Source organism: Artibeus jamaicensis, unplaced genomic scaffold (assembly GCF_021234435.1).
Source record: "Artibeus jamaicensis isolate MK-2021 breed Jamaican fruit bat unplaced genomic scaffold, CSHL_Jam_final contig_3174, whole genome shotgun sequence".
NCBI lineage: Eukaryota > Metazoa > Chordata > Mammalia > Chiroptera > Phyllostomidae > Artibeus > Artibeus jamaicensis.
Genome location: NW_026521738.1, coordinates 5261886 through 5287773, shown reverse-complemented (window position 1 = coordinate 5287773; position 25888 = coordinate 5261886). Strand labels below are relative to the sequence as shown.

At 38.7% G+C, this 25888-nt stretch overlaps 1 protein-coding gene across 3 annotated transcripts in view; it reads left to right on the top strand.

Annotated features, from left to right (window-relative positions):
* The window catches only part of APLF (aprataxin and PNKP like factor), a 97643-nt gene that overhangs the window by 46070 nt on the left and 25685 nt on the right, over positions 1-25888 (top strand). For 2 of the 3 annotated variants that reach the window (XM_037126334.2, XM_053663301.1), the window contains 2 exons: positions 8789-9138; positions 24471-24596. In XM_037126334.2, the coding sequence (XP_036982229.2) occupies positions 8789-9138; positions 24471-24596 (476 nt within the window). Of the gene's footprint in view, positions 1-8788; positions 9139-24450; positions 24597-25888 lie in introns of all 3 variants that reach the window. The other variant, XM_053663302.1, reaches the window with a different exon arrangement.

The following is a 25888-nucleotide window of genomic DNA, read 5'->3' as shown; positions in this document are numbered from 1 at the left end:
GAATAGAGGACTCATGGGCATGGAGAATGGGAGGGACATTGACTATGGGAGTGGGGAGGGCAGGGCAGGGGAGAGCCATGGGGAAAAAAAGCAGGACAACTGTAACTGAACAACAATAAAAAAAGTTGTAAGACTTACGCTTACTAATTTCAAAGCTGATTAAAAAAACACTAGCCCATATTTTGTTGGCTTACTGACACTAATCTTTAATATAGTATTTGCATTGTAGAAAACAAAGATATTTAATTTAGAAATTTTCTAAATTGACACTACTGTGGTTATAACTGGTACCCCCATTCTGAAAACCTGATTCCCTCCATTTTATTGGCCATTCTCGAATGGCACGTAACCATCTTTTACTCGATTAGTGTGCAGCGAAGAACAACTAATGGGCTGCTTCCTAATAGCCTGTCGCAGGATTACTTCTGAGCTAACTTACGGTGTTTATAAACCTTCTCTTTCAGTTTTTGTTAACTCACTAAATGTTTGGATGACTTACACATTCTTTAATACTGTGTGCTTAAAGAAAATGAGACGTAATTAGATGCATGTAAAAAGAGAGCAAGAGAGAGGGGGGAAAAAAGAAAGGCCCAGAGCCAGAAGGTCAGGTGTTCTTCTCCTTAGTGGAGAGGTGGCTTTAAATGAGTTTTCGTTATCCTGTAGACCTGTGTGTGAGCTCTGTGAGTCCTCATCTTTTTAGTTTCAACGAGAGCCAGAGGAGTAGGGTTAGTTTTAGGATAAAGTGCACTGGGATAATCGAAAGGCCAGTAGCATTCCAGTAGCAGTAATTACTGTCAGGCCTTTTATAGTGCTCACTCCTGCGTCGTCTGCCTTCAGACCGGATTCAGCTTCTCTCTGGTCCTTTCTTCCAGCAGGAGAAGTGGGGTCTGAAAACTGTAGGCTCACCCTCCTGCTTGCTTTCAAAGTTTAATAATAGAAACAAAATGTTTTCTGACTCAGCGCATTGTCCATAAAATCTTATTAAGGTAAACTTAACTAAATGTTTGCATTGTTTACTTTGAGTCCTAATAACATGTTCTACTATCTGAACATGTTAATATAGTTGCTTTTATTTTCCAGAAAGACAGATTTTTTTTCAGAATAAAATCTATAGTATACACGTTTTACTATGTTTATTTCAAACTATTGGTTTGATGATCACAAATAAAAGTTTCAGAAACACCTTCTTAATTGATAGATTGTAGAGAGGAGCAGAAACAGATTCAAAATATCTGAGGTATTTATGAGATTTCGATGACATTGAGGGAGTATTCAGCCAGGTCCCAGGAATGCCTGAGCTCTACTTGGCCAATTGCTTTTCCTTGTCGTAGGGTTTCTGGAGAAACAGGAAAAACAGGGCTCAGGGTTTTCTAACCTTTTCATAACCCTTTCTGCAAAGCTGGGCCAGAGAAGATGACTTGGACTGAGACCCTAGGAGACCTTTCCAAACTCACCCTCCAACCCTACCCAGGTTCAGTCTTAACACGGGCTCACATCTGGTCCCAAAGGGACATCTGCAGGGTGGGAGCAGGTGAGAGGGAAAGTTGAAAAAGAGTGAAAACAGGAGGCTGGGGCTTCCTATTTATGGATTAGTGGCATGAGATTGCCAATTACAAGGGACTGAGAACAGTTTTACCAGGCCTGCAGAGTAGGCTTAGATGGATTTAGTTGGGAAGGATCAATCATATTCTCCTGGGAATGAGTGAGAAAAGAGGTAGAGAGAAGGGGCAGAAATCACCTTCCCCCTCCTGGGCCCTACTCCTGAGATTCTGAATCAGTTGGTCTGTGCAGCCTGTACATTAGTATTATTTTAAATAAACTTTTTCAATTTTAATGTACACTCGAGGTTAAGAGCTACTGATGTACCATCATTCAAAACACCTTGGAGGAAACTGAGACCCAAGAACATATAGCTAGAGACCGTGCACCTCAAACATAGGTCTTTTCATTTTCAATACAGTGGATTTTTCTACCATATCTATTAGGCTGTCTATAAGAGTTTTGTGACTCTAGTAACTTCTGATAATGCAGATAATTGCTCTGAAATAGTCCATTTTTCATTACGTATCTTATGTCTTTCTGCAACTCTTACCAGTTATGTAGTTGTCTCATTTGGGAGTGAAAACGAGCCTGCTGGAACTTACAAACTTTGACAGAAAGAATGGTGTGTCCTGCACTGAGTCTGGTTGGGACCGGGCTGTAAATGACCCAAGGAAGCCTGACTGAATCAACTTCAGCAAGAGTACTATAAAGTGTATCGGCTGGCTGTTGCTGGGAATAAGCCACCCCAGCACTTAGTTGCTTAACACAACAATGATTTATTATTTCTTATAATTCTGTGGGTTAGCTGGGCTCAGCTAGGCAATTCTTTATGACACTTTCAATGTTAGCTTGGCTGCGCTCAGCTGGGAGCTCAGCTGAGGCTGGAGCATCCAGTGTCTTCGCTCACATGCCAGTGCCCCAGCCGGGGCTGGTGGAACGGCTGGGCCTCCCTCCCTCCACTTAACCACAGAGTAGTCTAAACTGAGAGTCTTTGCCTAACATCTGGGAGTGAAAGTAGAAGCTTTCAGGTCTCTTAAGGCCTAGGACTAGAACTGGTACATTATCATTTCTGCTGGGTTCTTTCTGCCAGAGCAGGTTACCATGTCAGCCTACGTTCGGGGGGAAGGGATCAGACTCCACTTGACCAATGGAGTGATTTGTGTATAAAGGAATAGATGAGATTGTTGGCTGCCATCTTTGATGACCATCTACCACACAAAGATATAGGAGTAATTCAGTTCCCAGAATGGACAGAAAGCAGCAGGGACTATATAGATCATAGGGACCAGTCAGGGACTTGGTCAAAATCAGGTTGGACTATGATTTTCCCATTTTTGCCTCTTGAGTCATTATTTACTGCTATTGGCAGGCTTTTTCCACATGGTGTACAACATGGTCACAGGTAGCGTCGGGCTCATGTCATCCAGTTTTTTAAATTAAGAGAGGAAATGAGAGTCTCTCCATGGTTCCTTCAGTGTTAAATTCATGGGACTTGGATTATGGAATCTCCACTTCAACCATTTATAGTGGTCAGAAAGATGAGTTAGTATTATGACTCTTTTTGAGTCATCCATTCATTTTCAACTGAATGAAGGAAAGAGGTCTAGGAAGAAAAATGGTATACATTACACTTTTTTTTGACACTACAGTTCAATTTGGATAAATTCAGAGAGGAGGAAAAGAACAGGTTGTTTTCTTAGGTTGGTCAAGATCAACCTAACCAATGAGGAGGCCTGAAGTACTTGGGAACATTGAGGTACACTGAAAGCAGGGGAGGGGAAAGTCACTTCTTTAACCTCTTTTGAGGGAGGTATTTGATTAGGTGTTGAAGGATAGCTGGCCTCTTAGCAGGTTGAGTTGGCGAGGAGGGATACTGTCAGTGAAGGGCATGGTTTCTGAGCGTGGCACAGAGGTAGGAACCTGGAGCGGTCCATGAATGGGCCTACACGGGAGTGTCTTGTGCACGCAGGCATGGATGTGTGTGTGGGTATGGGTAGGCGCGATCAGGCAAAGAAGTTACAGAACAAATCAGGATGCTGCTTGAAAGCCAGATTAAATAAGAAAGTAGGACTGCATTTCTGGCTTCAGAAACTTTGCAAAAGGTTTTGAGAGTTACGTGGTTCAGCGCATGTAGCAGCAATATGCAAGATGGAGGCAGGAGCTGCCTAAGAAGCAGTCGCAGGATGACTCAGCGAATGAAAACTGAACTAGAATGTTGGCTTTGGGACCAGAAAGAAGTAGAGAGATGGGACAGCCATTTTGAAAACAGAATTAACAAACCTGAAGACTAACAGAATATTGAGGAGGAGATACTGAGAATGTTCTTAGCAGAGGGGAAGCAGTAGATGTGGCAGTTGGGCAAGGGAAGGGGAGGCCTTGGTTTGAGGCAGGGACGGCATAGCTGTGAAAGCCGTCTAATAGACAGACATGAAAGTCTGTCTCACAGGAGAAAAATGAGGGCTGGAGAGTTCTGCTACACCATATTATGTGGGAGCAAACTTACAGATATTTTCAGAGCACATACGGAGGTGGATGCTTCGGCAATGAGAGCCACGTCCACATATCCCGCCCGCTGTGTCCTGCAGCTTTCCCCCGTGACCATAATAGCAGAAGCAAGTAAGCTGGCTGCTAAGTATCTCATTTCTCTACATACAGATGCCTGCTGTGGAGTCTTAACTCATTTTTCTTCATGGAAATAGCAGGGGAGATGAAGACTGTAACACTTATTTGTGCTATTTCTTAAGGAAGGCTATATCCCCTACAGCTCCCATAGTATTGGTTTACTACATCCAGGAATCTTATACCCTTTGCTCCTGATTGGCTACTTGGGGTAGTACCATTTATAGCATAGCTCTGATCAGCCCCATAGAAACACCTTTTTATTTATCACTCATTCATGCACTCAGTAAGCATTCATAAATAGTAACAACATAGTGCCATCAATTATGTTATTAACAACAACAAATAAAACAAACAAAATACAACCATTCTAGGCTAGACCCAGCACTAAGATATACTTATTTTATTTAATTTTTAGAAAATCCTGGAAAGTAGGTTGATTATATATCTAGTTTATAGATTAAGAGACCTGAGATTCTGAGTTTAAATCAACTTGTTCAAGGTTAAAGGTTAAGAGATGGCAAAGCTGATATTCACAATCTGACTTACTTCAAAGAATATTCTAATTATCATTTGTATAAGAGTCTATTATATGCAAGACAGCGTGCTAGAATCTGCGATTAAAAGACGTATAAGACAGAGTTTATAAGGAGCTCATGGTCTTGTGGGAGACATGATTCGAGTCATAAAATAAAGTGTTCACACATGGTTTTTGTGGGAGCTTTGAGGAGGATTGCCTGCACCAGCTGCAGGGTCCCTTGGGAAGGATTCCTGAAAGAAAGGAGTGAGCTGAATCTTAACTGAAGAGCAGTAGGCATGACCTGGGTTCAGAAGAGTCCATCCCAGGAAGATGGGGCAGCAGGTATAAGAGCAGGGGGTATACAAATAGTATGCTGTGAATTATGTGTTTTAGAATTCTTAGTGCAAAGTCAGGGGGCAGTGTGAGACGAGAGTGAAGCCAGCATTGTGGATAGTTCATAGAGGGAGGACTTTGAGATGTTTTCAGCCACAGGTATAATCCTGGCAGCTCTGCAGAGGAGAGATTGGAAGAAAACAATATAAAAGACTGGGGGGGGGGAGTGGGGATAGCTGGGAAGGCCTGGCTGGTGTGGCTCAGTGGATTGAGCACCGGACTGCAAAGCAAAGGGTCACTGGTTTAGTTTCTAGTCAGGGCACATGCCTGGGTTGCAGACTAGGTTCCCAGTAGGGAGCACAGAAGTCAACCACACATTGATCTGTCTCTTCCTCTTTCTCCCTCCCTTCCCCTCTCTCTAAAAATAAATAAAATCTTCAAAAAGCGGGGGTGGGAAGAGGGTATCAACACAGTCAAGAAATAAAGAGAGTGGAACCCAGGGCAGTAATGTTAAGGATGGTGCTAAGGTATTGGTTTAGAGAAATATTTTGGAAGCAGAACTGCAGGACTTGTTGCTTGGATCTGAAGAAAGTGAAGAAAAGGAGGAAAGGTAGACTTCCAAGTTTCTGGCTAGAATGAATGGATAAATTCTGTTGGCCATGACTGTTGTTCTGAATACAAAGAGTGCATTTCAATTTTGACATTTTGAGTTGAGGTGCATTACATATTGGGGAAGAAATATTGAGCTAGTGGTTGAATAAATATGAGTTTGAAGCTCAAGAGTGAAGTTGGGGCTAGAGTTTAGGATTGTTTAGTCTTTAACCTGTGGGTGCTAATGGAATTGATGCAGGACAACTTATTAGTACAGACATTCTTTTCAAGGGCAGCTTGGAAACGACAATGAATTACCTCACTGAATTTGCATCAGAGGGAAGGTTTTTATACGTCCTTTGTAGTACATAAAACCTTCAGAGGGTAGAAGGACGGGAGGGGCAAGTTAACCCTCAGTAACACATTCCAGCCCTGCAAGCACCAAGGTCTCCTTTCATAAGCTCCACGCCCCTCAGTCCCTGAGGTCTCTAGCACGTATTTTACAGTGTAGGGGGTCTGGCCTCTGGATAATGAATCTCTAGCCTCCCACACTTCATTCTTCACGTTCTCATCTAATCTAAGAAATAAGAAAAGTGAGTACTGATGAAGTGTGGGGCTCCCTGCTTTTCCCTGCTTCTCCCCGTGCAGAGGAGCTTCTGTTTCTCCCGCTCCCTCATTTGCTAGTGCACTTGCTCTGACTCACCAGCTTTGTAACTGGCACAGCACAAATTTATGTCTCAGCAAACTTACAAATTACCGCCTGTAATGGATTTTGGGGATCGTTTATAAATAATTGAAACCATGATTGTTAAGTTCTTGAATGCCAAGGGCCTACTGAATATCAATATTCCATGGAGTTCCATAAAGAACATGATGAATTCTAGCTTTGGTGGCTCTTAAAAATAGTGTATTTGAGAAGCCCCTGACCCATAGCATTGATATCTATGAATTTATAATTTTTCTCTTTTAGAATACATTAGCATGTTAAACATATTCTTGTGAAAATATTATTTAAAAAAACAAATCCTTATTTCATGGAAGTGGAGGGGAGTTGAAATAGGATGCCAGACATTTCATGTCTTATATTTCATGTCACTGGTTTGTTTTTCATTTTTAAAAAGCAAAATAATACATGCTTGTTGTAAAAAAACAGAATATTCAGAAGCATGTGGAATAAAAAGTGAATGTATTTTAAACCTTCTCATTTGAATTTATAGCGAAGTAAGTACCTACATCACTTTATTGGGAATTTTTTTTTTGGAAAAAAAGTTGAATGGAATCATGGTACTACATATATTATTCTTATTTAATTATAGGTCCTTCCTTCCTTCTGTCCTTCCTTCCTTTTCCTCTGCATGCATTCTAATTTATTTAGCTACTTCTCTACCTGTATCCTTTTTTCTTTTTTTCCTATAATAAAGGTGAAGGATCTTGAGTGGGATTTCTTCTCCTATTGCCCCCAAACTGTTCCTGAGGCCCCTCAACTGGGGACGGAACTGCCAGCCATTTCATGTTTGAGAGGAGCCCCCAGCAGGGAGAGCCAGACCTTCCCCTGCAGGCTTGTTGAAAGGTGTAAGTGTTAATTGGGCCCCTACACAAAGAGAACTGAGAGACAAGAAGGGCTTAAGACTTGGGGAAGTGGTGTTTGTGGGGAGAAGTATTTTTCTCCCTTGTTCTAAAATCGAGAGAAGAGGGGTGCTCTCAGAGAATTACTTGTGGAGTTTAGAGATGCCATTAGGGAGGAGAGAGTGGCAATTAATTGGACATCTGCTTGACCAGTGGATTTGCTGACATTCCTACCTCATTAGTACCTGAATATGCAAAAACAACAACAAGAAGCCTGTGAGGATTGACCCAGTGGGAAATTGGTAGGTGGGGAGATGGGCCAGGATCGCCCCCCACCCCAGGGTTCCAGCCTCCGGCAGGTGTCAGTTGGTCCTACAGCAGAAGGGGATGCGATGGGCTGTGGTTGAGCAGCTTGGGAGGAAAGAATCTATGTTTTAGGGAATGTGGTATAAATGTCACCAGCTGAGGGTCAGCTTCAAGAGGCATCCAAATGATTCCTTTTCCTATAAGTTATTTATTACTGTACAAGAAACATGCTAAGACTTAGGTTCCATTTATAAGGTATTTAGTCAGTTGGTATAGTATATATTATGCTATATAAAGTTATAGTATAACATAGTAAAGTATATACTATACTATATTAAAGTTATATATCGTGTTTCTTTAAAAAAAAGAAAAATATTAAAACACAAGTAACTAGTCTAAAAGAAGTCATGTTAATAATATCTTCTCAAGAAATCGTAGCTGTTAGGTGTTAGGTAATACCAAAAACAGCCTTTTCCAGACAGCAGCTGGTGTTCAGGAGTTCTTAGTTATATGTGGGGGTGAGCATTCATGCGTATCTGGTCTGTGGTCATTACTTTCTAGAATTGGTTCCCAGGAGGACTGGGGTGTATCTGAGCAGTGTTTTTAGTCCATAGGAAGTATGAGTAAGTAAGAGTCATTTTTAATAGGATAAGACTAGGTTTACTTTTTATGTTGGCAATAAGTACAAATTGAAAAGGTTCTATAGTGCCTTTGAGAATGTTAACTTGGTTCAAGACACCTCTGATTGGTTAAACTGAAACTGTTATTCAGACCATGTCAAAGGAATCATGTTTACTTTCTGAGTTAGTCATAACATAGCTTCATGTAAATTTTTCTGTGAGAGAGGAGCAATTTAGCAATCAGCTATAGAAAAAAACATGATTATATTTAGATAGAAATAAAGTATTATGGTAACTTACAAGAAATTATAAGAACAGTGAATGTTAAGTGTATGACACATTGTTGAACAGAAAGAGATTAGTAAGCTTTTTGAGAAAGATTATATTCAAATGAAAGCAAATGTTGTATTTGCTTATATTTCACTTGCATTTTTGGTTATTTTTTACTGAATGTTGGACATGATTGTAAAGGTTTGATACAATTGAAAAGTCTTTTTCTAATAATTGTATTATTCTAAAGTTATGCAACTAGAGACATAGAAAGAGGTATTTTTATTAACTTTAAGGTAAATCTTGAAGTTTTAAAAAATATGTGTTATATGTATCTTGTAGCTTCATGCTTTTATTCTTAAATTTAGATAATTGTTTTTGAAACAACATTTCATCTATTTTTTTCTGATTTGTCTTCTAGCAAATACCACAATCACTTTCTACGATCACATTAAGTAACACAGATATGAATAACATGAAGACTTCTGCACAGAGAAACAAAATCCCAACAGAGGAACTTGGTAAAGTTCCTGAACATAAAATCATCACGAAAGGAACACTCAGTAAAGAAGCTGTGAGTCGTCCGGAGAGCTCTTCGGGTGCCCAAGGCCCGTCCTGCCGTGGCGAGTCTCGAGGTTCTCATCCTGAGTGCAGCTCTGGCCCTGCCGACCCTGAGACTTTGCGTACAAAGGCGGCTGATTCAGTTCCACAGGGTTCTGAAGAAAACAAGGTCAAGAGGACATCCTGCATGTATGGGGCAAACTGCTACAGGTAAAATGAAAGCGTCAGTAACATATAATTCCATTGTTTCAACAGCATGTAGCTATGAAGATATATGTTACCGTGTATTAAAAGCCTAAAAATACATTGAACTAAAGGTTAGAAGCTTTTTCGTGTGTCTACTTGGTACGTTCTCAGTATGCATTCCTGCAAATTCTACCAGAGGTTTTTAAGTATTAAATGTTTTACATGCTGATTAATGCAAGGATCTGAACTGGGGAATCCAGACTTGAAAATGGAATCACTCAGACCCAAATACCTGCCTACTTTAGTGTATGTAAATATTAGAAAGATAGCTTCACATATAGCCATGAAGTCATATACATTAGAATTTTAGAGTTAGAACTATCAATAGAATTTTAGGTTGTGTTTGGGCATCTTATAATACTTATGCATTTTCCCCTATATTTTTCTAATGGTACTTTTGAATCACCATGATGCATTTTAAAACAACTGAATATATATTTCCTGGCTCCATTCTATACTTACTTCATTTGATTACATTGTGGCATGTTTTCTAATTTTATATTTTGTAAATTCAAATTCTTTTCCCTTAATTTTAGGCTATAGTTTCATCTAGAATGTTTATACTACAATGTTTGTACATATGCAGTCTTATTTCAGAAGTATTTCCTCACCATTCCAACTTGTGAAGCCAACTCTTTTACCAATCATTCCAGTAGTTTGTTGTCTTCCATGCAAGAGTGTATCTGTGTCATGTATTCTGTTAACTTCGCATTCATATTATCCTTTAAAATGCCTTGCCATTTCAGCACTCGAATAACAATATTTTTTCCATTTCAACAGTTAGAATTTATACATTTATTCACAATTTTGTCCATTTTAAAATGGCCTTAGTTCCACATGTAGACCATAATTTATAAACATGTAGAAGTATATAAACCTTCTACAAGTTTAGAAGGTTTGGTATTTGTATTAGTTCACTAGGGCTGCCATAACAAAATGCCACTAGGTGGCTTAAACAACAGAAATTTATTTCACAATTCTGGAGACTGGAAGTTCAAGATCACTGTTGTCAGGTTTAATTTCCCCCAAGCACTTTCTCCTTGGCTTGCAGATTGTCTCCTTTTCATTGAGACTTTACATGGCCTTGAATCTGTATGTGCGCATATCTCAAGTCTCTTCCTCATCTTATAAGGACCAGTCATGATAGGCCCTGCCCTTTGACCTTATTTAATCTCAATCATCTCCCTAAAGGCTCTGTCTCCACATATAGTCATACTGGGTGCTAGGGCTCCAACATGTGAACTTGGGGCTATGGAGGGGACACGGTTCAATACAAACAGTATTCAACACCGGAATCTGTCTTTGTTAAAGGTGATTGAATGCTTTATCAAGATCCTAATAAATTCACTTATATTTGATTATGATACATGCTAATTTGAATCAATCATAGCTTATGGATAGTTATTTTAATATATTAATAATTTTGATATGCATGATTAATACTTAAGAAATATTGCCACTGAAATCTTGAAAACAAAATATATGTATTTGTGACAATGGGGAGAAAATAGTATATATTGAGTTCTTGTCGTATGTGTGTATCATACTCATTTGAACGTGTCTCTCCTCCGGCCTCAATGCCACCACTTTATTTCATGCCATAGTCTCTCTGGCACGAGTGAGTAACCTGCTAAGAGTCTGCACTTACCTTCAGATTCACACTCCTCTTTGTTGCCTGAGTGATCTGGCTAAGAAACTAAAAACAAAGATAAAAAGGAAGAGAAGAGAGAGAAAAATCTGACAGTATTTACTTTCCTATACAGAATCTTTTAGCAGGCGAAGTCCGGGTTTCTCAGGATTGTCCAGATGACCTCCCATTGATTCTTTCGATGCACCGTACTGTTCGATGTCCTCGGGCCACACTGTTCCTTTTCTTGTTCCTGTCCTGCTTAAAGATCTTGCTTACTTCCAACCCCTTTCTTTTCTGACATGGCCATGCTTTCCCAAGTTGCTCATCCTCCGTTCCATGCAACCTTTTTCCTCATACAGTTGCTAATATGTGGCATTAGATTTAATATTAACATCTAATTATTGATTTCTAATTATTTACTTACATGTTCTATCTCTCTTCGTAGAAGATTGTTCCATAAGGGTGGTCTTTTTTAATCCTTTGATATCGTGCTATTGCCTCCCCAATCTACATCTCCAGCACAGATGTGCACTGACCTTGAGGTCCACATGTGCTCCACTCTATCCACTTCAAATTGGACATGCCTGAAGCAGTCACATCTTATTTCAATCCTTTGGGACACAAAATAACAACAAAATAGCAACTGCTGCTTCCAAAACAAATATCTTTTGAAAGTTTTGTTAATAAACTATACTGGTTTTAAAATTTGGGTAGAAGTTGAAGTGTCTCTTACTAGCATGTAAGAAATTTATACCTTAAATTTGTAACTTTTGTCTATATAGGGGCATATAAATTGTCTAGGAGTTAATGGTGTGTACCATAGGTTTCACTCTGGTAATGAGTGGCAGGGTATCTATCTTGTTGAAGACCAAACCTCCCACTCAGAACAGCTAGGAAAGCTGAACATTCGCGTTTGCCAACATCAGAGGCAGCCAAAGACTTAGAGGCCCCTCTTCCCCTGGGACAGTTGCCCATTTTTTTGATGTCTCAGGGTGAGGGCTGAAAGGCCAACCAGCATTTTGGCGCTCTCGTGGGGCTTAGGAAACAAAACTGCAGTTCAGTGTACGCCAAGCAGGAGGATCCCTGTATGGGAGCATGGACATTCAGAATGGAAAATATGAAATCAACACAAGTAAATATTGACTGTGTAAAGCAATAATAATTTTTGTGTTGTGTAAAATATATGTGAAGTTAAAGTATATGAAAATCTGCCCTGACCAGTGTTACATGGTTGGAGCATCATCCTGTGGACTGGAGGGTCACAGTTTAAATTCCCTGTCAGGGCACATGCCTAAGTTGTAGGTTCGGTCCTCTCGGTGTATGAGAGGCAACTGATTGATGTTTTTCTCTCACATCGATATTTGCCCCTCTGTCCCTCCCTTCCTCTCTCTCTAAAATCAATAAGCATGTCCTCAGTTGAGGAATATGTGTGCGTGTGTGTATGTGTGTATGAATGAAAATAGCACAGAAGTGTTTGAGTGTTAAAGCAAGTCAAATTTGACTACTCTAGATACATCATAGACTTGCAATCATATGGCATTTGTCATTTTGTGACTGCTTTATTTCACTTAAAATAATGCCCTTAAGGTTTATCTATATTGTAGCATGTGTCAGAATTTCCTGCCATTTTAAAGCTCCATAATATTTCGCTGTATGCGTAGATCACACTTTGTTTACGCATTTACCTCTCAGTGGACACTGGATTTCTTCAGTCTCTTGGCCATTGAGAATAATGCTGCTATGAGCATGGGTGTGCAAATGACACTTTGACATTTTGCTTTCAATTCTTTTGGATGTTTATGCAGAAGTAGAATTGCTGAATAATATGGTATTTGTATTTTTCATATTTTGAGGAGCCACCATACCGTTCCCATAGCAACTGCACCATTTTACATTTCTGACATGTGCAAAGTTTCTAATTCCTCCACATCCTTATCTATACTTATCATTTTCTATTTGCTTGTTTGTTTGTCTTTAGTAGTAGCCATCTATCCTTATTGCTGTGAGGTATAATATATTGTTATGTTTAATTTGCATTTCTGTAATAATTAGTGATGTTGAGGGTTTTTTTACATGATGGTTGGCCATTGTATATTTCCTTTAGAGAAATGTCTTTTCAAGTTCTATTTCCATTCTTGAATTCAGTTATTTATTTTTTTCAGTCATGGAGTTGGAGGATTTCTTTATATATTCTAAATACTAGCTATTATTAGATACATGGCTTGCAAATATTTCCTCCTGATTTTGAAGATTGCCTTTTACTCTGTTAATTGCTGTCCTTAGATGCACAGAAAATTTCACTTCTGTTGTAGTCAAATTTATTTATTTTTACTTTTATTGTCTTTATATTTGGCAAGAAATCTTTGCCAACTCCAGTGTTGTAAAGCTCCTGTCCCCCATTTTCTTCTCAGAGTTTTATATTTTAGGTCTTAGGTTTAGGTTTTTTATCCTTGTTAATTTTGTATATAGTTAGAAGGGCTCTGCCTTTATTATTTTGCATGTGAATGCCTAGTTTTCCCAACATCATTTGTTGAAAAACTTATATTTCCCCCATTGAATGGTCTTGACACCATTGTTGAAAATCATTTAACCTTGTTTATTAGGGTTTATTTCTGGATTCTCTGTTCTCTTTCATTTGTCTATAATCCTATCTTTATGTACTATGACTATTTTGATAATTTTAGTTTTGTAATAAATTTTGAAGAGAGTAATGTGGGGTCTCCAACTTTGTTCTTCTTTTTCAAGATTGTTTTGGCTGTTCAGAGTCCCTTGAGATTCCATATGAATTTCTCCAAAATATACCATTGGGATTTTGATAGGGAATGCATTATATCTGTAGATTTCTTTGGATAATGTTGGCATCTTTGTAACAATATGAAAACTTCTATGCCATAACCATGGGATGTCTTTATATTTATTTGTGTCTTTAGTAGAAATTAAACCAGTGTACGAGTCTTTCATCTCTTTAAGTTTATCTGCAAATATATTTTTATTTTTAATGTTTTATTGTTACAGTTGTCCCATGTTTCCCCCATGTCCCCCTTCAGTCCTCCACCCAGCCCTCCCCCAGCTTCTGCAGTCAGTCCCCACACCGTTGTCCGTGTCCACAGATCCTTTATGTATGTTCTTTGACTAATCCCTTCATTTTCTTTCAATCAGTTCCCATCTCCCCCCTCTCTTCTTATAGCTCTGTGTCTGTTCCATGATTTCATGCCTCTGGTTCTATTTTGCTCACTAGTGTATTTTGTTCATCAGATTCCTCTTATAAGTGAGATTTATGATTTTTTTTTTACCGACTGACTCATTTCACTTAGCATAGTAGTCTCCAGTTCCATCCATGCTGTTGCAAAAGGCAGGAATTCTTTCCTTTTTTCCTGCTGCATAGTATTCCATTGTATAAATGTACCACATTTTTTTATCCACTCATCTACTGCTGGGCATTTAGACTGTTTCCAGCACTTGGCTATTGTAAATAGAGCTGCTATAAACATAGGGGTACATAAATTCTTTTGAATTGGTGTTTTGGAATTTTGGGGGTATATTCCCAGAGGTGGAAATCCTGGGTCAAAAGGCAGTTCCTTTTTTTTTTGAGGAAACTTCATACTGTTTTCCACAGTGGCTGTACCAGTCTGAGTTCCCACCAACAGTGCACTAGGGATCCCCTTTCTCCACATCCTCTCCAGAACTTGATGTTTGTTGATTCATTAATGATAGCCATTTTGGCACCTGTGAGGTGATATCTCACTGTGGTTTTAATTTGCATCTCTCTGATGGTTAATGATGTTGAGCATCTTTTCATATATCTATGGGCCCTCTGTATGTTCTTCTTGGAGAAGAGTGTATTCAGGTTGTTTGCCTATTTTTCATTGGATTGTTGTCTTCCTGCTGTTGAGGTGTATTAGTTCTTTATATATCTTGGAGATTAAACCCTTGTCTGCTGTATTATTGGCAAACATGTTATCCCATACAGTAGGTTCCCTTTCCGTTTTGATGCCGGTTTCTTTAGTCACACAGAAACCTTTTAATTTGATGTAGTCCCATTTGTTTGTTTTTCCCCTTTATTTCTCTTTCCCTAGGATATATATTGGCAAAAATATTGCTATGTGAGATATCTGAAATTTTACTGCCTGTGATTTTCACTAGGATTTTTATGGTATCATGACTCATATTTAAGTCTTTTATCCATCTTGAGTTTATTCTGGTGTATGGTGTAAGTTGGTGGTCTAGTGGGGGGGGGTTGGCATGTGCCAGTCCAATTCTCCCAAACCCATATATTGAAGAGACTGTCTTTACTCCATTGTAGGCTCATGTACCCTTTATCAAATATTGATTGACCATAAAGACATGGGTTTATTTCTGGCCTCTCTATTATGTGGCATTGATATATGGGTCTGTTCTTATGCCAGTACCAGGCTGTTTTGTTTATAGTAGCCTTGTAGTATAGTTTGATATCAGGTATTGTGATCCCCCAAACTTTCTTATTTCTCAAGATTGCTGAAGTTATTCAGGGTCTTTTTTGGCTCCATACAGATTTTTGGAGTATTTGCTCTAGATCTGTGAAATATGCCATTGGTATTTAGGAATTGCACTGAGTCTATTGGATAGTATGGACTTTTTAGAGATGTTAATTTTTCCAATCTGTGAACATGGTATGTGCTTCCATTTATTTGTATCTCCCTTAATTTCTTTCTTCAGTGTTTTATAGTTTTCCAGGTACAGGTCCTTTACTTCCTTGGTTAAATCTATTCTTAGGCACTTTTTTTTTTCCATTGCTATAATAAATGGATTTCTTTCTTAGTTTCTTGTTCTGCTAGTTCATTGTTAGTGTACAAAAATGCCATTGATTTCTGAATATTGACTTTGTATCCCACTACTGAATTCACTTATTAGGTCAAGTAGTTTTGTGGTGGAGCCTGAGGAGTTTTCGATGTACACTATCAGGACATCTGCAAATAATGGCATTTTTACCTCCTCTTTTCCAATTGGATGCCTTTTATTTCTTCCTGTCTGATTGCTGTGGCTAGGACTTCCAGTTCTACATTGAATAAGAGTGGTGAATAAGACACTCTTGTCTTATTCCTGATCTTAAAGGAAACACTTTTAGTTTTTGACCATTGAGTTTGATGTTGACTATACATTTCTTGTATACGGCCTTTATTATGTTGAGCTATGCTCCCTCTATGCCCACTTTGCTGTGTGTTTTTTATAATAAATGAGTGCTAGATTTTATAAAATGGTTTCAGCCTGGCTGGTGTAGCTCAGTGGATTGAGCGCGGGCCTGTGAACCACATGATCGTAGTTTGATTCCCAGTCAGGGCACATCCCTGGGTTGCAGGCCAGTTCCCAGCGGGGGACTCACAAGAGGCAACCACACATTGATATTTCTTTCCTTCTCTCCTTCCCTTCTTCTCTAAAGATAAATTAATAAAAATAAAATCTTTTAAAAAATGGTTTTTCAAAGCATTTTATCAAATGCTGCATCAATTGATATGATCATGTGATTTTTGTCTTCCATTTTGCTTATGTGATGTATCACATTTATGTGACTTGTGAATATTGTACAATCATTACATCTCTAGAATAAATCCCACTTGATCATGGTGTATCATGGTGTACCCCACTTTTTAATGTATTGCTGAATCTGATTTACTAATATTTTATTGGGGATTTTAGCATCTATGTTCAACAGAGATATTGGCCTATAATTTTCTTTTTTGTGTCTTTACCTGGTTTGGGGATTAGAATAATACCGGCCTGGGAAAAAGAGTTTGGGATTCTTCTTTCTTCTTGAAAATTTGGAATAGTTTGAGGATAGGTGTTAATTCTTTGAATGTTTTGTAGTTTGCCTGTGAAGCCATCTGGTCCAGGGCTTTTGTGTGCTGGAAGTGTTTTGAATACTGCTTCAATTTCACTAGTGGTTATTGGTCTATTCAGGTTTTCTGCTTCTTCCTGATTCAGTTTTGGAGGATTGTATGTTCCTTGACATTTATCCATTTCATCCAGGTTGTCCAATTTCTTGGCATATGAGGTCTGTACAGAAGAAGTCCAGCCACTGTTATATAACGAGAACAGTTGGTGTGATGTCGATGTAACCCAACAGCCAAGGAGAGTGGACTGGCATGTGCATGCATGTACAATGAAGACTTCTCTGTGCTAGTCACTGGGGGCAGTAGACACTGTTAAGTGAGCATGTGTACTGTGTGGCCATCACATCCAAAACGACTGAGTGAGTAGAGCAGTGAATCTGCATCATATTTTTGTGGTAAGCTTGAACATTGCTCCATGGAAACTATTCAGATGATTCAGAAAGCTCCCAGGGTATGATGCAATGAGTGCAGCACAAATAAAAGTGTGTCACAAATGCTTCAAAGATGGTCAAAAATCTATTGAAAGTGATCCATGTTCTGGAAGGCCTGCAACAAGCAGAACACCTGAGAATGTTGAACGAATATAGGCTGCAATCAACAAAGATAGACAATAGACAGTGAGGGAATCAGAAGTTGATCTGGGGATTCCATAAACTACTGTGTCCAAGATTTTGACCCAGGATCTTGGCATGAAACATGTCATGGCAGAACTCGTTCCACAGCTTCTGCTACCAGAGCAGAAAGAACACTGAGCTGCAGTTGCTAATGACTTGATTCAAACCACTACCAATAAACCAGATTTCCTCAAGAAGGTTATAACCTGACATGAATTGTGGGTCTACAGCTGTGATCCAGAAACAAAGGCCCAGCTGTGCAAAGGAAGTTACCTGGTTCTCCATGCCTGAAGAACGCATGGCAAAATCACAGCAAGATCAAGACCACATTAAATGTGCTTTTTGATTGTGAAGGTCTTGTCCATCATAAGTATGCCCGTCAGGCCAAACAGTTAATAAGGAGTACTACCTTGATGTTCTTCATCAGTTGAGAGAAACAATATTGCAAAAACAGCCACAGATATGGATAGCTTCATCACAGCAATGCACCCCACCCGTGCATCCTGTCGTGCAGAGTTTTTTGGCAAAACATCAAGTCACCCGGGTGGGTGACTCAGGCCCACTGCAGCCCAGATTTTCCACCCTGTGACTTCTGGCTTTTCCTAAGTGAGCTCACCTTTAAGAAGGATCCTTAACTATGGACCTAGTTAAGGGTTTGTCAATTCCGTTTATCTTTTCAAAGAACCAGCTCCTGGATTTACTGATTCTTTGAATTTTTTTTTAGTCTCTGTGTCTTTTAATCCTGTTCTGATCTGGGTTATTTCCTTCCTTTTACTCACTCTGGGTTTTGTTTGTTGTTGTTCCTTTAGTTCTCTTAGAGGTAGGGTTAGGTTGGTTTTTGTTTTGTTTTGTTTTTTGAGATTTTTCTCTTCTTTAGAGATGCCTGTATTGCTATGAACTTCCCTCTCAGGGAAGTCTTCATTGTGTCTTAGGTTTTGAGCTGTTGTGAGTTCATTTTCTATTGTTTGCAGGTACTCTTTGATTTCTTCCTTGATCTCATTGTTAATTCATGCATTATTTAATAACATGTTATTCCGCCTTCAAGTGTTTGAATGTTTTTTACTTTTTTTCTTGAGGTTGGTTTCTAGTTTCAAGCTATTGTGGTCTGAGAAGATGCTTGATATAATTTCAGCTTTCTTTAACTTGTTGAGGCTTGTTTCGTGTCCTACCATGTGGCCTCTCTTTGAAACTGATCCATGTGCATTTGAGAAGAATGTACATTTTGCTTTTTTGGGGTGAAATGTTCTGTAAATATCAATTAAGTCCATTTGCTCTAGTGTGTCATTTAATGGCACTATATTCTTGTTGATTTTTTGTCTGGAAGATCTGCCCATTGTTGACAGTGGGGTGTTAAACCCCCTAAATGACTACATTGCTGTTGATCTCCTTCTTAAAGTCCTCCAGTGTTTTTCTTATATATTCAGGTGCCCCTATATGTTGGGTGCATATATATGTTCACAAGGGTTAAATCCTCTTGTTGAACTGTTCCCTTAAATATTATGTAGTGACCTGTTTTGTCTCTTATTATGGCCTTAGTTTTGAAGTCTATTTTGTCTGATGTAAGTATTGCTACCGCAGCTTTTTTTCATGTCTGCTTGCATAGAATATTTTTTCCATCCTTTCACTTCCAGCCTGTATAAATCTTTTGTTCTGAGGTGGTTCTCCTATAGTCAGCATATTTGTGGGTCATGTTTTCTTATCCATTCAGCTACCATATGTCTTTTTTTTCCAAGAAAATTTTATTATTTTTGTATCATTTTTTATTATGCTTTAATGAAGTCCTTTTTTTTTTAGGATTTCTTTTTTTTATTGTCATTGATCGAAGCATTCAATCTATTTACATTTAAGGTTAATATTGATAGGTACTTATTCATTGGCATTTTTTTCTCTTCGTATCTGTGTTCCTCTCTGTATGTATTTCTTCTTCTTAAAGCAGTCCCTGTAATATCTCTTACAATGCTGGTTTGGTGGAAGTGTATCCCTATACCCTTTCTCTATCTGGGAAGTTCTTTATATCATCTTCCATTTTAAATGAGAGCCTTGCTGGATAGAGTATTCTTGGTTATAGGTCTTTGCTTTTCCTTACTTGGAATATTTCATGCCAGTCCTTTCTGGCCTGTAGTGTTTCTGTTGAGAAATCAGCTGATAGTTTCATTGGAGCTCCTTTGTAGGTAACTAGCTTTTTCTCTTTTGCCATCTTTAAGGTTCTCTCTTTGTCTTTAATTTTTGCCATTTTAATTGTGATGTGCCTTGCTGTGGGCATCTTTGGGTTCATCTTGATTGGTACTCTCTGTGCTTCCCGAACCTGTGTGACTCTCTCCCTCACCAACTTAGGGAAGTTTTCTGTCATTATTTCTTCAAACAGGTTTTCCATACCTGGCTCCCTTTCTTCTCCTTCTGGTATCCCTATGATGAGAATATTGTTATATTTCACATTGTCCCAAAGCTTCTTTAAACTATCCTCATTCTTTTTAAAAAAAATATTTTATTGATTATGTCATTACAGTTGTCCCAATCTTTTTCTGCCCTTTATTCTCCTCTTCCCTGCACACCCCCACACCAGCATTTTTACCCTTAGTTTATGTCAGTGGGTCATAAATACAAGTTCTTTGGCTTCTCCATTTCCTATACTATTCTTAACCTCCCCCTGTCTATTTTGTACCTGCCATTCATGTTACTTATTTCCTGTACCATTTTCCCCCTCCCCCTCCCCACTGATAACCCTCCACATGTTCTCCATTTCTGTGATTCTATTCCTGTTCTAGTTATTTGCTTAGTTTTTTGTGTTCATATTTTGTTTTGTTTAGGTTCAGTTGTTGATAGTTTTATGTTTGTTGTAATTTTACTGTTCATATTTTTATCATCTTCTTTTTATTAGGTAGGTCCATTTAATCTTTTATATAATAAAGGCTTAGACATGATGAACTCCTTTAACTTGACCTTATCTGAGAAGCACTTTATCTGCTCTTCCATTCTAAATGAAAGCTTTGCTGGATAGAGCAATCTTGGATGTAGGTCCTTGCCTTTCATGATTTGGAATACTTCTTTCCAGCCCCTTCTTGCCTGCAAAGTTTCTTGTGAGAAACCAGCTGATAGTCTTATGGGAACTCCTTTGTAGGTAATGGTCTCCTCTTTCTTGCTGCTTTTAAGAGTCTCTCCTTATCTTTAATCTTGGTTAATGTAATTATGATGTGCCTTCATGTGTGCTTCCTTGGGTCCAACTTTTTTTGGACTCTCAGAGCTTTGTGGGCTCTTGGAAGTCTTATTTCCTTCACCAGATTAGGGAAGTTATCCCTTATTATTTTTTCAAATAAGTTTGGAATTTATTGCTATTCCTGTTCTCCTTCTAACACCCCTATGATTTGGATGTTGGAACATTTAAAGTTGTCCTGGAGGTTCCTAAGCCTCTCCTCATTTTTTTTTAATTCCTTTCTCTTCATTCTGTTCCAGTTGGATGCTTATATTCCATTTGTTCCAAATCATTGATTTGAGTCCTGATTTCCTTGTCTTCACTGTTGGTTCCCTGTGTACTTTACTTTATTTCACTTTTCATAATCTTCTCTTTTTCCTCTATTTTGAGACCATACTCAGCCATTTCTGTGGGCATCTTGATTAGAAGTGTTTTGAACTCTGCATCTGACAGGCTAGCTATCTCTTCACTTATTTCTGTTTTTGGAGTTTTGATCTGTTCTTTCATTTGGGCCCTATTTTTTTTTTTTTGTCTCAGCATACCTGTCAGTTAACAAGGGAGAGAGCCTTAGCTATTCACCAGGGCAGGGCAACCCAAGTCACTATATGTGGGGGAGGGGGCCAAGAAGGAACAGTATCACTTGCTTGGTTCTTAGCCAGCTTTCAGTCACTCCCCCACTACCCACAAGCAAATTGGGCCCTTCTGGTGCTGTTTCCTGAATAGGTGAGCTTGTGTATGTTCTAGGACCCTGTGGGTCTCTCCATTGAAGTCTCCTGAGAGACTGGGGGTTTTCTGGCCACCTTAACCCTGACAGGTTTTTCCAGCCAGAGGTTTTGAGGCTGTATATCCCCACCCTGGATCCCTGGGCTGCACAGTCTGTCTCACTCCCCAGTTGTTCCTTCCAGTTTATCTGCGCGCAAATATGGGACTGCCCATACCTATTAGATCTAATACTACTAATGAATTGAAAGGGCAAACCAGGAAAAAGGAACACAGAAAAAGTAATAAAATTAATAAAAGGGGAGAAGGGAACAATGGAGTAATTGATGACAAGAGCAAATTAGGAGATATGAAAGAAAAATTAGAGTGCCAAAAATAAAAACAAGAGAAAATAGATTTAAAAAAATAATAAAAAGGCTATGAAAAAAAGTAGTGAAAATAATGAAAAAAGAACCAATTGATTTTGTCTCAGCAGAGGTTAGTGCTTGCCTGTTGGTTTCTCCCTTTGGATACAGCTCTAGTGTCTGAGTCTGGGGTAAGTCAATGTCAGGTGCTGTCCACGTCTGGCCCTTGGCAACGCTTTCAAAGCTACAAGTGAGCCACAGTTTGTGGCTGATTCTTCCAGGCTTGGATGCTCCCAAGGTGGTTCAAGCTGCTCTGCAAAGCTTGCTTTTACCAGCACTGGGTCCAGGGGTGTGTCAGCAAATGTCCCAAGTCAGGCAGAATCCAACTCTGTCCATATCTGCCTACTGGCCTGCTGTCAATCTTAGACTAATTGAACGATCCTGACTGTTTTTGAGAGGGCTTCTAACATATAGGTGGCTGTGATTCTTGGATCTCCCATGGCAGGTGCCTTTCAGACTTCAGGGAAGATGGTGGGTTTGTTTCCCCTCCCCCAAGCCACTAGTCTGAGTCTGTCTGGGATTATTTCCCTGTACTCTGCTGGGCACTCGGATGGTGTGTCTGTGGCTCTCCCCTAAGGGGAAGCAGCAGTCTGTTTCCCAGGAAAGTGTATGAGCTGGCTGCGCCCTACGGCCAGTGTGTGACAACCCTGAGTCTGTTTAGGTTGCTGTCTCTTCAGCAAGAGTTAAGGTACAGGATGGGAGAAAAGGAAGAAAAAAACCCAAACAAAACAAAACAAAACAAAACATTAAGACAGAGCAAAACTGAAAAAAAAAAAAGAACAAGAAAGGTACAGGATGGAGCAAATAGGATTTCAGAGGGTCTAGCAAGTGGAACTCTATAGGGTGAGGGTGCAGTATCCCACAGGGTAAGGTAATTGATTTTCCCCTGCAATGAGTTAGCTGTTCTCGAGAAAGATGACGGCTGTGAAGCCCAGGTATATCCCAGCCCCCCAAATCCTGTAGCCTCTCTCCCAAGTCTCTCCCCAGTGCCTCCCTCTCCAGCCTCTCCTCACAGGAATTCCAGCCACCTCCAGTCACAGGGGTCCGAGGTGAGTAACTGGAAACACAAAACCTGTCCTTTGCCCCTTTAAAGAAAAAAAAAAAGATGGTGGATTTGTCGCCAGCAGTTTTTGTCTGTCCCCAGCAGAGGGAACCCTAATGGCCTTTCACTGCTATTTGCTACATGGTGGGCTCAGCAGTGGTTCTCTTTCCTTGCTTGGGAGACCAGTCTGTGGTCTGCCTGCGTGTGCGGGGGGCCAGCCCATTTAAGGTGTCCCTGCCCTTCCTTCCAGTCTAGGGGTTATTTTTTGGCTCTCTTTGGTTAAAAGTCTCTTTTTCAGGTAGCCTTTGGTTTAATTTGGATAATTGTTCTTCTTTATTTTAGTTCCAGTTTGGTTCTGCAAGGCAGTACACAATATATTCTCTCACCACCATCTTGCCAGATCCTCCTAGCTACTTTATTTTTTAAATGTTATTATAAATGAAATTGGTTTTTAATTTCTTTTGAGATTATTTATTGTGAATGTATAGAAACAGGAGTGATTTAAGAATTTTTTTATTCTGCAACTTTGCTGAATTCATGTATTACTTTCTCTAACTTTTTAATGGAATCTGTAGAGGTTTCTTTGTATGTAGAGCATGTGCAGACACGCACACCAAAAGCAGAATGTCCATGGCTGTATTACTTATAAAAGCCAATGACCTGACTGAACCCAAAGATCTGAGAATAGTAAAATGGACAAATACATTTTGGCAGCTTCATAAATCAGATGTTACATGGTAATGAAAGTACACTACTGCTCCATGCAACAATATAATCGTACAAACATAAAAAGCCATTCTCAAAGACATATATACTCTATATCTCCATTTAAACTCAAGAGCAAACAAGACATATGTTATTTTATAACATTGCTTCTCAAAAGTACAGTCCAGAAACCCCTGAGAAGTTATGGTCCTCAGGAACCTTCTAGGAAATCTGTAAGGTTAAACCCATTTTCATAATAATACTAAGATGTGTGTGTGTGTGTGTGTGTGTGTGTGTGTGTGTGTGTGTGTGTGCCTTTTTCACTTTCATTCTCTAAGTGTCCAGTAGAGTTTCCCAGAGGCTACATGGTCTGTGTTGTTGTTAGTGATTGAATGCAGCAGCGGATGTGAGAATCCAGATGCCCTCCATTAAGGTAGACATTACAGAAGTTTTCAAAGTTTGAAACAGCAATTTTTCATTTGAAAATACAAAATGAAAAATTATGTATTTTTATGGAAAGTAAAGTTATTTATGTTGAGACATGTTATTTATAATAATATAGAAATGGTTAATTATTTTTATGTATTTTTTACATTTCTAATTTTTTATTTCTAACAGGTTAAATAGCCTACATAAATAAGAGCTCTCTGGAATTTTAGTAATTTTTTCTTGCAACCAGAAATTTGAGAAACACTATTTTCTATGATAGGATAGTGGTTACCTTTAGGTAGTAAAATGGGTTTAATGATTGGAAGGAGACCTGTGGAGGCTTCTAGAATATTGGTAAAAGTCTTTTTTTAATCCTAGCAGAAGATGCATCTGTATATTCATTGAAAGTCTTTAAACACTATACTTTAATATGTGAAATACTATTTGCAAATTGTCCATTGGCATACATGGCCTGCCATATGTCACCAAGAGTTAATTTTCATACCATGAGAGTTCTGTACCGAATATGTGATGAGCTTAACAGTGTTTTTAACAGTGCAGCACTTTACTTCACATTCTGGGATAATCAGATGTAGGTTGCTTGGTTTCCTACATTAGTTATTTCTTAGTATATCTAGAAATTTTGTATATCCTATGAATTATTTTTTCTCACAGTGTATTTGTAACCCTCATAGGAAGAATCCTGTCCATTTTCAACATTTCAGTCACCCCGGTGATAGTGATTATGGACATGTGCAAGCCACGCATCAGGATGAGGCTGATGACCGGCCTGAATGTCCTTATGGAGAATCTTGTTACAGGTATGTAACCCTGAAACGTTTGATTGTACTTCCTTTTCTCTGTAATCTCTGTTATTTATTCACCGATGCCTGCACTTTCTCATCTCAAGATTTTAACTTCTAGTTTTTAAACTTCCATAGACAATAGGTTTTCATTTTGCTAATATATAGGTAGGATTATAATACTTGTTTTAGATAATCCTAAATTGTTGAAGTTATTAACCTTATAAATGCCTGCAGTTTTTCTCATTCTAACTTTCTAAAATGCTAATCATACCATTTAAAAGCTGCCAATGCTGTCCCACCCCACACTTTATCCAGACTCCTTAGTGTGACACAAATCAGCTCAGGAAACCATGGCCTCCCTCAGCTCCACCATTCCTGCCCACACATGGAACTGGATCCTATAAGAAAAGTAAAGCTACCTCTCTCCTCTGTAGCATCTTGGGTCCATTTGTATCCCACAGACTAGAATTAATCTCAAGAGACTGTGTTTGTTTCTTTATTGGACTGTCTCCTCCTCCAGACAGTAAGTGTCTTGACAGCAAGGACTCTTTTATCCTTGTATCTGCAACTTTGTTTAATGAATGAATGAACTTAAAATAGATTATACTCCCAAAGAAAAAAGTAGTGATTCCAGTCTCAGAGAGCATTAATTCCAAAGAGCCGTTTTTCTGGTAATTTTGGAATACAAGTTACTGAACTTAGTGGACTTTTCGAAGTTGTTGCACTTTCCATAATTGTGGTTTTTAATTAGAAGGCGAAATAAACTTCTGAGACTAAAAAGGAAAATAAAAAAAAACTTAGGCCTAATCATTTGAAAAATAAGTGTTCTATTCCAGCAGAGAACATCAGGCAGATAATAAGATATTTTCATCAGCTGTGCCAATAAACTCGAAAAATTAGGAGCAAGGGACAAATTCCTGCAAAGTACAACTTTTAAAAAAAAATACCAAAAAAAGAAATAATCCTATAATATTAGAGAAATTGGATATGTAATTAAAAAGCCTTCAAATAAAGAAATTGGCATGAAAGAAGAAACAATTTTTAGACAAATTATTCTGAAAAAGGTAAAACAGGTTATATTCTCCAGTTCACTTTATGAGACCAGTGTAACCTTGACACTAAAACTCAGCAAGAAAAATACAAAATGAAAAATTACAGGAAAAATGACTTTTGAACTTAGATGTAAAAAGAACAAAAGTAATTAGTTAAGTGAACCAAACAATTAACAAAAAAAGGAAACTATACTGAGCAAGTTGGATTTATTCAGGGAATACGTGTTTTCTTTAATGTTAAAAAATAATGTAATT